The sequence below is a fragment of the Lemur catta genome, chromosome 13 (genome assembly GCF_020740605.2).
Source record: "Lemur catta isolate mLemCat1 chromosome 13, mLemCat1.pri, whole genome shotgun sequence".
NCBI lineage: Eukaryota > Metazoa > Chordata > Mammalia > Primates > Lemuridae > Lemur > Lemur catta.
Window position 1 is genome coordinate 71367464 of NC_059140.1, and position 14541 is coordinate 71382004.

Consider the following 14541-nt stretch of genomic DNA (forward strand, 5'->3'; position numbering starts at 1 on the left):
CTTTATCACTTAATTTTTAAAATAAGTAATACCTTTACCTAGTTAATAAATAATATAAACAAATACAGGGAACAATTTCACGCCCAAGTCATTCACTTCCCCCTTCATTCACAGCCACCCCCAAACAAGTAAACTTTGTTTCTCACTTTCCTACCACCTTCCCCCTTCCCCTTTTAAATATACTTTAGTTTTAGAGCATTTTTAGGTTTATAGTAAAATTGAGCAGGAAGTATAGAGTCCCATATTCCCCCTTTCCCTACATACACACACAGCCTCCCCAACTATCAACATCTCCCACCAGAGTGGTACATTTGTTATAATCACCTACCGATTTTTTGTTCCCTTTCTTAAAATGACAGCCTATCTTTTTAAGTAAATCACTGCTCCATTCATCTGAGATGGCACCTTTATTATACACAAAATCCTATAATTACTTGGATTTTGGTGGGGTCAATCTATTGACTTTTCATTTCATTCATTTGCTCTGTCTGTTCATGAATAAGTACTATATTGCTCTATTTATTAAAACATTATATTTGTTTCAATATTGTAGGGCTAGCTTCCCCTTGTTGCTCCCTTTGTCTTTGGTGTTCTATAGTTTTACTTTATAGTGAGATTTTTATGCTCATCTTTCCTGCTTAGAGCCCATTTCACTTCCAAATTTGGAGAAATTGGGTCTTTCACCAATTCTGTGAAAATTTTTAGTAAATTTTCTTTGAATATTGCTGCTTCTTCATTCTCTCTTTACCTTTTCTGTAAGCCTTACTAGCTATAATTGAAAATTTCCATTCTTTTCTGTATCTGTTAACCTCTTTTCATGTTTGTCATCTTGCTTCTTGGTATTGCATTCTAGGTGATTTCCTAATTTCTATCTTCCAGTTCTCCAATTCTTTCTGAAGTTTTACCTAATCTGTTTAATGTGTCCACAGAGGTGTTAATTCTAATTACTACCTTTTCACTTCCACACATTACTTAATATTTTTTAATTGCATGATTTATTTTGAAAATACGTTGTTTCTTAAGTATTTTTTTCTTTCATTATGCTTGATTTCCACTTTGGGCATATGAGACTTTCCCTTATTTTTATGTGCTCACCTATATATTTAAAAGGAGTTTTGGCATAGTTTATCCAGCATTTCTAAGTCTTTGGTAGTTCAAAATGTTTCAGGATATCTAGTTTTACCCATCATTTTTCTCCTCCAAGAACTCGTATATAACATGTTAAGTCTCCTATTTAGTAAGGTTTTATCTTTACTCTTACTTTATGTTTTTACTCTATAGTTTGAGATCTTCCAAACCACTCATTTGGGTGAACTGTGAAAAATATCATGAGCTAAAAGAGCAGAATATTGTCTTTGGTACTCTAGTTAAATCTCAAATGCTTTTTATAAAAATGAAATTCAAATATTCTACCATATCCTCCCCTATAGCTCTATTTCATTGGGTGGATAGTTTAATGATTCTTTCTTATTTCCTATCTCTACCAGGCCTCTTTAGATGAGTTGTTATTTTTCATTATGCACAGAGTCAAGGTCAGATATCATAGCTATGAATTTTTTTTTTATCATTAACAAAGACTTTTATTTGTATTGGTCAAATAAATGAGGAAGTACATGTAGATTGGCTATCATTGTTAAGCAAAAAAAAAATAACAATAATGTTTTAGAAATCAACTTATACAGCATTTCCCAATGAATAGTTTCATGTCTGCTAGCTATACATTTTTCTATATAAGCATATCATAATTGTAATATATAAAATAATATCTTGATTATCATTGTAATGACAAATGGGAAATTTTAAAAATTGTATTGGCTATTTCAACAAGGGTAATATAGGATAGTTGAAATGTTGAATTATACATCTAACAGGTCTTTCCTTGTTAATTCATAGACTGGAAAAGAAGTCAAAGCTTTCTGTGCATTTTTAATCTTCTATTTTTCAGTTTAAAGTATACTGGGCCAAAGTCCATACCTGGAGAATAAACCAATGCGGTAAAGGTTAGATCATCTTCACGAATCCAAGTAAGGAGTAAAATGTGAGTGATTGTAATGCACCAGAAACTTTCTGTTTACTACTCAATTAATCCCACAGCAAGGCAATGCAAAGGGTACTACAGATCTCAGTTCTATAGATAAATAAACTGAGCCTCAAAGGGCCAAATGGCTGGCTGTACATGGCCTCACAGCTAAACTGAACAGCCTGTGCTTTTCCCACACTGTGAATTTATATCACAGGAGGGAATAGGTGGTCCATACAGGACCACATGAGATTCATAAACATTTTCTGTTAAAGTCAACATGTCCTTGGGTAGCAAATGATATATATTACAAGTTATCTCTACATAAGGCAATCACAGCAACAACAAAAATAAATGAATGGGACCTGATTAAATTAAAAAGCTTCGGCACAGCCAAAGAAACAGCCACGAGAATATACAGACAACCTACAGAATGGGAAAAAATTTTCACATACTACACATCAGATAAAGGACTGATAACAAGAATCTATTTAGAACTCAGGAAAATCAGAAAGAAAAAATCAAACAACGCTATCAAAAAGTGGGCAAACGACATGAACAGATATTTTTCAAAAGAAGATGTAAGAATGGCTAACAACCATATGAAAAAATGCTCAGCATCCCTAATCATCAGGGAAACGCAAATCAAAACCACAATGAGATATCACTAAACTCCAGTGAGAATGGCCTTTATCAAAAAGTCCCAAAACAACACATGTTGGCGTGGATGCGGAGAGACAGAAACACTCATACACTGCTGGTGGGACTGCAAACTAGTGCAACCCCTGTGGAAAGCATTATGGAGATACCTTACACAGATTCAAGTAGACCTACCATTCGATCCAGCAATCCCATTATCTAGCCAAAGGAACAAAAGTCATTCTATGACAAAGACACCTGTACCCGAATGTTTATAGCAGCACAATTCACAATTGCAAAGATGTGGAAACAACCCAAATGCCCATCAATTCATGAATGGATTAGTAAATTGTGGTATATGTATACCATGGAGTATTACTCAGCTATAAGAAATAACGGTGATATAACATCTCTTTGGTTCTCCTGGAGAGAGTTGGAACCCATTATATTAAGTGAAGTATCCCAAGAATGGAAAAACAAGCATCACATGTACATAGCTATGAATTTTAAATGATGAGATCCCTGCACGTATTGTCAGGCAAAGCACCCTCTAAACTTGCTGGCTATTAGTATAAAACGCGACAAGCTGTACATCCTGTACATGGGCCCCCTGGCTGCAAGTTTAAGGACAGGAATATTTATCCCACCATTTCAGGTACCCCTTGGCCTTCTGGTAGTCACTTACATGGAAGCCAATGTTAATGTTCCTCTGGGGAGGGGAAGGGGGCAAGGGAAGAGGAAAAGAGATAGGAGGCAAGGATCTTTGAGAGAAACACCTCTCAAGATCTGCTACTTTTTAGTGTTTACCTTAGGGCTCTAATATTGTTCTTTAGCTGTTTGCCTAACCCATGAAAGAGAAATCTCCTCACTAGTTCTCTTGTTTTCTCTGCTGGCACCAAAATAGAACAACAAGACTCATTTGTACTCAGGTACGCATAGGAACCAGCATCTCACTGATGACAGCCAAACAGCTTGGAGTTGAGAGTAGAGGGAAATAAAGCTTCTTTCCAACTGCCGTACTCCCAGAATCCACATCATGCCATAATTTTTGATAACAGCAAAGAGAATTCTCTGGCTCTGCCAAAAAAACTAGACTAATTTCAACTAGTCCAAAAAAGAAAAAAAAATTAAGGTAAACATCTGTCAACATATTACAGGCCTGTAAGTAACAAATACGGAAAGCAAGCCAATTCATTTAAATACCAACAGTACATTTTAGTACTGTGATCAACTGTGAATTTTTTTGATTACAGGTGATTTATAAAAGCTTTTACATTTACTTTTACGACAGGTATGTCTGGTCTTAGATATACCATATTTCATGTTATGCTTACTGTGTAGATATTTTAAGAGTTTCATTATATATGGTTCTTAGTTTTATCTATACAGATCTTTAGTATTTTGAAAGCTTTATACTTTTGAACAACTTATCTTTTTAAGCATAAAAGAATAAGTAATCTTTCATCTGTTCAGAAAGTGTATTTCCTTTCTGTGAGCAATAATAAAGTCAGCATATTTACTCTTAAATTCTCCTCTCTCCTATACCATCAAATTTTATTAGTCTCATATTTTTAATATTTTATTTGTCAGCTAATATGGAAATCTTTTGACAATTTGGACTTACTATACTTTCCTTTTTTCCTCAGTCCTCTCCCAATTCATTATAGTTATATCATTTCTAAAATTACTAGAGCATATGAAAAGTAAATTCTGGTCTGTCACACAAATTCAAACATTTATTTTAGTCTTAGTTTTACTGTTAAGTTTATTCAGTATCCACCAGCAGTCCTTAGCTATAGTTTCTCCAGCCATCTCTAATAGGCTGAACCTTGTCCCAGCAATTTTCTGAAGAATTATTCACAGAAACAATGCCCTGTATGGTTAAAAATTATTTGGCAGCACTCTTTTTACTTAAAGAATAATTTGCTTTACACTTCTTCACTTGATATCTTACGGTTGTTGCTCTACAGTTTTCTGTATTGAAGGTTGTTTTAGAGAAGTCTAAGGCCAGATTTATTTCTTTCATTATTTGTACACTCCTATAAAAGCATTGTTATATTTAAGTCCAATAATACACCTTCATGCTGAATATTACAGGTCAATTTTATCTGGCACAAAAAGTATATCCTTTATATAAAGATGACAAAATCTTACATTAGGAATTAATTGAGTTACAGCTTTAAACATTTGTTTTGTTCTATTAATCTGTGTTTCTTATTTGAAAACACCATTTACACCATTATTAGAATTTCTTTGTCTTCTACATCACTCATTTTCTTTTTAATCCTTCTAAACTCTTATATTTTCATCCATACATATTATTTTGTTTTCATTTTTATCTTCTATGTATCTTACTATGCTAGCCACATGAGTTTATCTTCCTTTGAGTATCTTCCAATTTCATTTTTCATTATATGATAGCTCTTCTCCCCGAATATTTTTCCAAAGTTTTGTTAGCTCATGACTAAATACTTCCATGTTATCCTGCTATTTCTTACAACTTCTTTTTTTTTTTTTTTTTGAGACAGAGTCTCGCTGTGTCACCCTGGCTAGAGTGCCGTGGCGTCAGCCTAACTCACAGCAACCTCAATCTCCTGGGCTCAAGCAATCCTTCTGCCTCAGCCTCCCAAGTAGCTGGGACTACAGGCATGTGCCACCATGCCTGGCTAATTTTTTTCTATGTATATTTTTAGATGTCTATATAACTTCTTTCTATTTTTAGTAGAGACAGGGTCTTGCTCTTGCTCAGGCTGGTCTGGAACTCCTGACCTCAAGCAATCCACCTGCCTTGGCCTCCCAGAGTGCTAGGATTACAGGTGTGAGCCACCGCGCCCGGCCTTTTTTTTTTTTTTTAAAGGTGAGGTCTTAGGTTGCTTAGGCTGGTCTCGAATTCCTGGGTTTAAGCCATCCTCCCCCTTCAGTCTCTTGAGTAGCTGAGTTACAACTTCCTGAAATTCTGTTTAGTGATTGCCCTTTCTCAGAAGCAATTGATTTATTTCTTTTTTTCTTAACTTTGGTAAATTTTTTAATCACAATTATTATATGTTCCATAGCAAAATTTTTCTGGTGAGTGCTATTCATCTACTGGTTGGTTTTGCTTATTTTTTCCATGTTTTTTATCTGATAAATATGCACTGACACTGTGCCAATTCTTTTGATTTAGTCAAATTTTCCTGGACTGGCCGTTTGCAAGAGATTTCCATGCATATGTGTAAAAGAAGAGGCAAGGGCAACCTCTTTTGCTTTCACAATCCAAAAACTGTCTCTTTCTCTATAGCCACAGACACAGACTGTTTCTTACAAATGAAGCTCATCTGTATAATTCTTTGTTACTCATTTTCTGCTTTTCTGAAACCAATCTGACTCAAAAAGGATAATGCTATCAGCCATGATGTATGTGTACCTATTATTTCAAACAAAGGATCTATTTTTGCACCTTAAGGTGAGCCTTTCATCTTTAGAAAGGGTACTTTCAGTGACACTTTGTGTGATTTGCTGTCACTGAACTCTCTCACCATTCTCTGTATTTTCTATTTGTCCTTCACAGCTTTTACCCAATCTTAGCAGCTTTAAGCAGCTATACTCATACCATGGAGTTCCTGCATTATTTCTATCTTCTAATTTTGCTAATAGTTGTGGTAGTGAAAGATTTCATTTTTTACTCCTTGTTGCATTACTTATGAATTTTACAGAAAAAGAAGGGGGAGGGAAATATCTTAAACACTGATGTTTACACAGGAAATTGCCTGCTTGTTACTGTTAATTTTGCCTTATCTATGAGGTTTCATCTTTTTCTATATTTTTAAATGTGTTTTCCTGATATTTTTCAGAGGCTGCATCTAGGGCTAAAATCCTTTAACTTTCTCTGAATCAATTACTTCTACTTAACCAAAGTGAAATGAGCGATCCTTAACTCTTAATAAGGAAAGTGCATATGGTTCTCACTCCCAGTATTCTATCACCTAGTACATTCACTGTTCCTAATATGTATGCAATTCTTTTCTACAATCCTGGCTTTGTTTGAACTATTCCCTATATCTGTAATGCCTCTGTTCTCTCTTCCTTAACAATTGATTTGGTATCAAAATGAAAAAAAAAAAAAAAAACTTCAACTTCTAGACCATACAGTATATTAGATATGTTTCATTTGGATTTTGTGCAGTTTTCATCAGTATTATCATTAAGCTCTTTGCAAATTTAAGCACCAAAAAGAACTGGCAACAGTGAGGTTCTGAAAGGAAACCAATCTATTAATATTAATTACTAAATGACAGTACTACTTCCTTAGGATCATTTGTATAGAAAATGAATTTTAAAAAGAATATTCATGCACTAGACAACATAGCATGAACTGAAATCAAGTCAGCAATTGTTTCTTATGGGAAAAGTATTTTTAAAAAGTACCTAAATTCAGGATTTAGAGGAAGAAATGAAGGCATTCTAAAATCATTATGTCACAAAAGTAATCAAAAACCCCCACTGTTAGAAAAAAATATGAACAAATAATAAAATATTGACTTAGCTTCTAAGACTAAGATCAGCTCTTGGAGAGACCACAATATACATAGTATTCCCCATGTCAAGAAAGTTTTCATTGAAATCATATCCATATGTACCTTTATTTTGACAAACCATTTTATTACATCCTTAAAATGGACAATATTTTCTTTTCAGGAAGAATATAAACTATATTACTTACATGTCATCTTGTTCCATAATCTACCATTAATAAAAAATTATTTTATAAAACATTTTTACAACTTTATCACAGAAAGCTATTATTTTCCATTGTTAGATTATTCTGGTTAAATTTCATGTTATAGTAGATATAAAACTCGTAAAAACACAATTTCAGTAGTATTTATATAATTCATTATGAAAAATATCAACTTACTTGTGACCTAAATGCTTCAGAAAGTATCCCAGAACCTTCAGAGCTTGAACCCAAATACTTTCACTTTTAGAAGCCAGTAATTTGTAGATCACCCTAAAATATATATATAAATAAGCTTTTAAACACTAATATTAAAAATAAGAACACTGTATATTTTATAAGTTATAAATATATGAAATATAAAATATCTTTCAAGATCTTTATAATCCCTTGCAAAAACTAAAAATGAGCATGTTTTATTAATTTTTATTTAAACTTGGTCCTCAAATATATACCCAAAAGGGCAATGTGACTGGTGTTTGTAAGTACTGCCTCCCAAGACGATGAACAAAAATTTTCAGTTTTAACATACATGCTTAGTCAGGCCATATCTTCTATTCCTTTAGAATTGGCCCCAACAGCTGAACTTGATGACCTTGTTTTCTTGGTCATGGCTAATTAGATCTTGGATAGATACCTGCCCAATTATTTCTCCTTTCTGAGAATTTGGAATAAGGTCTGAGAAATAATACCTATTCTTTGCTAGGCTCTTGAACTAGGAAATGATTTAAAACAGAAACTAGGACAGTAATGTTTTGTTTCTGTTCAGAGAGGCTAGTCAACATACAGAAGGAAGAACGAAGCAGTCATACAGAAAGTAGCAGAGAAAGCAAACTTGTTTCCCGATAGCTTTGCAATTCCTGGCTGCTATTCTAAAGAGATTTAAAAAAAAAAAAAATATTATTCAGTTTTTACTTAAAATAGTTTGAGATGTTTCTGTTATTTGGGGCAAAAAAGCTTCGACTAATATATAACCTAACCTATACAGTCACTTCAAATACTATACAAACCGCAGGGACATATTCATTAAAATATTTAAGGTGTTTTAAAAATGTTATCCCATTCTTTTTAATAAAAAGAAGTAATTTTTTTTCTATGAGGTAGAAGAGGGCAATGATAGCTATATAATAATACTTATGCAACTAATTCTAGCATATAAGAAGTATCCTTAGGGAGCAGCAATGACAGTTTTAAAATTAGGGTGTGCTTTGTTATATTAAATATCTTTTTTAAATAATAAAATGCCATGGTGTATTTTAAAGGTGAAGTAATCTAGGCTAAACAAAAAAAGCTGGCAATAAAAGATGCAATATAATTTCCATATCATTTCAGTGATATTTACAAAGGGGAAAAAATAGCTTAAAGTTTATGTAATTATTTTTACTTTTACCAGTAGCTTATACTATTAAAAAAGAAAATAAGATGTTGATACTGCTTCTTTTTTCTTTTTACGTTTCATCTACAGAAGACTAGACTATGAGAAGAGTGTTTTTTTTTTCCCTTAGAAGAATTTTTTTCAACTCCCACATTCCTAAATATAAATGTTTACATTGAAATCTATTTTCAGAATTTTAAGGGACCAAGAACATTAATGAAAAAAGATAGGAAATCAGTAATGAAAGAGAATAGGAAAGTCATATGTCAAAAAAGAAGTATTCAGCAAATCATAAGAAAAGCATTCAACAGTAGAAATAATCTTAAGAACCAAAGTAAAAGCTCATAGTCTGAAAACGTGGCTAGAGTCAGATACAGATTCGGAAGTTACCATGGAATTCCTATTCTCTAAGAATAACTTTGACTAGGAGGAAAAAAAGGTATCCGACATCACCCTGGGTCAACAGAAATTATGATTAACATGGAAACATGAAAATGTCTAGGGCCATTGTATATCTACACACATAGGATTGTGACACAGTATAAATAAGAAATTTTCTGATAAATCAGTTAATATTTACTTATAACATATTATTATTAATACTAATATTAATTCATCTGCTCAAGTTCACTATATTCAGCCAGAAAATGGTCTAAGCTATATAAGACAGGTAGTTGTCTATTCTTTTCTCTGAAGATTTCCAGATATAAAAATATCAAATTTTTAGCGGCTCAGTTCAAGGTTGTATTATCACAAAGGCTTCCTTAAGTCCAATTAAAATTTCACAATTAAATTGAGTTCATTCTTTTGTTCAATTCTTAGTATGTATGAATTACACTTGCCCAGATTTTCCCCCTAAAATATTTCATAGACAACTGTTACTCTTTAAAGGCTATTTTCGAGAATAAAGACTTTTAAATGTTTTAATGATTTTCAACATTTTTCAATCTAATAAGCCCATTTTTTCTATCTAAAAGAAAGTATTCTGAGCCTACTTTCTCCACATTTTTTGAAGTGAAAATATTGAAGTAGCAAGGAAAGGCCATTTTGTATCTTTGTGACTGCTTTTAAAATTGGTAACAATCTGACATGTTTAGCTGGTGGTCTACCATGAGCCACAAGCCTTTTTATTTGTTGTGTTAGGCTGGATGTAGTGGCTCAAGCCTATAATCCTAGCACTTTGGGAGGCCAAGGCAGGAGGACTGTTTGAGGCCAGCAGTTGGAAACCAGCCTGAGCAACACAGCAAGACGTCATCTCTAAAAAAAAATAGAAAAATTAGCTGGGCATGGTGGTATGTGTTTGTTATCTGAGCTACTTGAGAGGCTGATGCATGAGAATCGCTTGAGCCCAAAGTTTGAGATTGCAGTGAGCTATGATGACGCCTCTGTACCCTAGCCCAGGCAACAGAACAAGACCTTGTCTCAATCAATCAATCAACCCATCAAAAAATAAAATAAAAATCAGTTATGTTGTATCAATCCTTTCATACCATACATGGGATTTAAAATCCTAAAGATCCTAACAAATAGCACTGTCACTTATGAGATATTTCCATTGTGTCAAAATAATTCAGAATTCTATTTCTGTATGTCATCATATTACATGATCTAAGTTTGGTATCTTCTACAAGAGTAATGAGGATATTTTCAATTGATTCACTTAAGTAATTAGAAAATATAATAAACAAAGCAGGATCTAAGGACAAGGACACTAAGTATTCAATCTAGACATAAGTTCAGAAAAATGAGTATTATTAGATTGAACCATATGAAACTGCCATAACTTAAAATGAGTTAAGTATCAACATTTTCATGTAGTTCAACCTTACAGTAAAAACACACAGTATATGGACGTTAACTGTTCAACCTAGATTTCCTGTTCATTCCACTAAGTTGAGACTCCAGAAAAATCAAAAGGGAGAATCCCTAAGGAGCTAAATTATAGGTTTAAATTTACAAAAATACTAATCAAGAAACTACATTTCACCTATCTACAAAGTTACTTTATAATCACTATAACTAAAGTTAGTTTTCAAATTCTTTTGGTTTTTTGGCTCTTGTTCTAAAACGTCTTTCATCCCTTTATTCCCAATGCACTGCCATTGTCTCAGTTATCATCTCTAATACTGATGAATAAAATACTCTCTCTGCTAATCTTGCTACATCATTTTTGTCCTTCTCAGTAGTGTGAAACATGAGTTCCACACTACTGATTGTAAATCTAACACAGTGGCAATCTGAGCACATCATTTCCCCATTCAAAATTATTTAATTTTCATCACCAATAGAAAAGAAATCTAAACTTGTTAACAATATATTGACTTCTATCTGGCCACTATCTCTCTCAAGCCTAAAATCATCATACAATTTTCTTATCTCCTCTATTGCTGAAACATATCTACTTTTGCTTCTTACAAAAAAATTTGCTCTACCCACTATAAGTACTGTCTTTACTATAACAACAACAATTTAATTACTCTTCTTGATTCCTGAGACCATTTTCTATATACTTCATCAGTTTCCTTGAGGATTTACAGCAGCTTTCTCCATTTATTCCCTTCTTAAGTGTAAGATCTGCTATATTTATTCAAACATTCCATCATTAGGGGTTATTCTAGGATGAACAACTATGCTCCATTAAAGTCTAATAGCAATACTAATATTATAATCATACCTTATTCCATTTCTTTGATCAAATGCTGGTATCATTGAAGCTGGGTGTTCTGACATTAAAGCCACTAGTAACTGTAACACATCATGAATATTTTCATCCTGCATAATAAGGATCACCAATATTTATTTCGTTAAAATCTTATTCTAAAGCTTGGAATCAAATAATTAAAACAGAATACCCATAACGTGTCCTACCTCATGCATTGTAAGTAGGTAATTTAATATACTCTGAAGTTCATCTTCCTTGACACCTCGATCCTAATTTTTAAAAAATATTTCATTACTTACTTTAAATATAATATTAAAACTTTAATTAAAGGCATCAAAATGATCATTTTAAAAGAAAGTTAGAATAACTTAAAAGTAGTGATGTTTTAATTAAAATCCCCACATACCTCACAATTTATAGACTATATTTTTCAAGTTAAGTAAAATCAAAAAATTATATCAATTTTTAAAGTCATTCGTATTTGACATTCACTATCAAAATTAGTATTTTTGATTATCTAACTATATTTGTATTACCATTTTCGAATCATTTACTCTTTCCTTAGAACAATACATATACAAGAGTTTACAGTATCAATTTTTATGTATTATCTCACAACTTATATTTATTCTCCTTTTGTCTTCATCTTGCTCTTTAAAAACTCCTACTGCAATAAAATACATTATATAAGCCTTCTTATATTGGCATACAGATCATTTCTAGAATAAAACATTTATGCTCAAAATTCATATGTTCCCAACCCATTTTTGTCACATCCCTTGATATGAAGGATTTCAAAGAGCATTTAAGTGAAAGTTAAGTTCAACAGTTATTAAGATCTACAAAATTTTGAAAGCAATTCATGAATTAAAAGTAGCTATTGCTAAATTAACAATAATTATTTTAAACTATGTCAGAAATTCCTTTTTAACTATTATGTTGCAATTCTGAATTATATAAAATTATTTTACCTTTAGTATGAGCTGTTTCAAAAAAAGTAGCATAAATGCCCGTAGTGATACAATTTCTTTTTGTGATGGCCGGGGACCATCTAGAATAAAATAGAAAAAGAAAACAATTATTATATTTATGAAAATTATAATATTTATTAGTATTAATGTTATAGTTTCAATAATATCAGAATATCCAAAAACTAGTTTTCATATTTTTGGTGATTTCAATTTATTCACCAAATGTCATATTTGGGATAAAGAAGAAACTTTTTTAAATTACCTCTTTTATAAATTAATAATATATTACTACCCATTGATAATGTATAATTGCCAAGTATTTACATTAATAATGTTTCCTATTTTTATTAACTTAATAGGCTTCCCAATATTTCTTCCATCCTCAATTAAACTTATCTTCATTTGAAGACTCTCAATTTTCACCCCACACATTATATAACAAAACATAGAAAAAATGACACTCTTCTTTATTATAATTATGTGTTTTGCAGCTTTATTATTCCATGTAACTTGTATATACAAAATACATATTATGGTGGCCATTCAGAAAATGCTTACTGAGTCAATAAGTAAAAATGAGTATGAAGAGTTAAAATGTACATATCAGTTCCATCACAATGTTCAAATTTTAAAGTAATTAACTGCAAAATAGCTAATTACCAATACAAATTAAAACATGACATGACATATATATGTATAATATATAATAAAGTATACTTTTAGAAATGTAACCAAGTCACTTGAAAATCCTTTTAACATTAAGTCTTTCTTGAAGCAACCAGGATTTATATAGTTGCTTTTTAAGGTTTTAAAAGCACAATCACTTCTTATATGATTTATAACATCTGCTTAGTCATTCAACAAATATGTACATGCAGATTATTACATCTGCAAGGAAATTACCACCCAAACAATCCATTCCACTTATTATTAAGAAAGAAGCATCTTCCCATTTCCCAAACTGCTCTCCACATTTTTTGTTCCACCCCACCAACAGTGTCAAAAGTGCCTTTTCCCTCCTTATCATCATTTGGTAGAACTTTTTTTAAAATCCTTTTTTTGTGAAATGTAGCACACATAGAGAAAGCATAAATGTACAACTTAATGAATTATTATAAAATGAACACCTATAGAAACACTTTTTAGGTTAAGAAACTGTATCACATTCTGCTTCCTGATTACATCCCCAACTCCATTCCAGTAGAGACAGACATTATCTTAGTAATAATTTCCTTACTTTTTTTTATATTTTTGCCACCACTTAATAAAAGTGGACAAGCTTTATAATATCTCAGGTTTGTTCTTCTCTTTATCATTAGGATGAGGAAAATAATAATGCTTGTCATGGGATATTTTGTGAATATTAAATGGATCAACTGTGTAAAGGAATTAGAATAGTGCTTGGCCCATTTTCATTGTAAGCACTCAGTAAATGTTAGCAATAATTACTATTGTCATATAAGGCATAATGTAAGCAATGTGTTGCAAAAAACCCTATACATATGTGTGGGTTGTACATATATGATATCAATGTATTTTTGTGAAATAAAATACAAATACATTTATCTAACAAATACAAAATTGAGTGAATAAAGCAAATTACAAATTACACTATTTATAATACAAAAGATAAACAACAAATTATTTAGGAATACATATATAAATAGCAAAATAGTAAAGCATAGTAAAAACTAAGATCCACCCAAATAAAGAAAAGAAGTAATAAACATAAAATTTTGGATGGGGTTATTTCTACGGCAGGGAATGGAAAGAAGATATGATCATGGACGGGCACATACAGGCTCATTGGTAATGTTCTATTTCGTAAGTTTGGCTATATTTCTATGAGTTTCATTTTACATTTATATTCATATTATAAATAATTATGTGTGTAATTTTGGATTTTGGATTTATGATACGTTCAAAATAAATCTCTGAAACAACTATAATTTGAAGCACCTATGTGTATTCATGTATATACTCGTGTTTCTATGAGCAAAGAAAAAGAGATAAAAGGATATATAAGACTAGAAGCACTGGCTACTTGGGGGAGTATTAATTTTTTATTCATAAACCTTTATATTATTTTACTTGCTACATGAACATGTATTACCTACACTATGATATTTTTAATACATCTAAATGTTTTACAGTGAACCA

General features: G+C 31.7%; 1 protein-coding gene across 11 annotated transcripts in view; it reads right to left on the reverse strand.

Moving 5' to 3' along the window:
- Nucleotides 1-14541, reverse strand: part of NBEA (neurobeachin) — a 562035-nt gene that overhangs the window by 426417 nt on the left and 121077 nt on the right. For all 11 annotated transcript variants that reach the window (XM_045567190.1, XM_045567200.1, XM_045567192.1 and 8 more), the window contains 4 exons: nt 12382-12461; nt 11617-11679; nt 11423-11520; nt 7554-7646 (listed from right to left, as the gene is read on the reverse strand). In XM_045567190.1, the coding sequence (XP_045423146.1) occupies nt 7554-7646; nt 11423-11520; nt 11617-11679; nt 12382-12461 (334 nt within the window). The remainder of the gene's footprint in view (nt 1-7553; nt 7647-11422; nt 11521-11616; nt 11680-12381; nt 12462-14541) is intronic.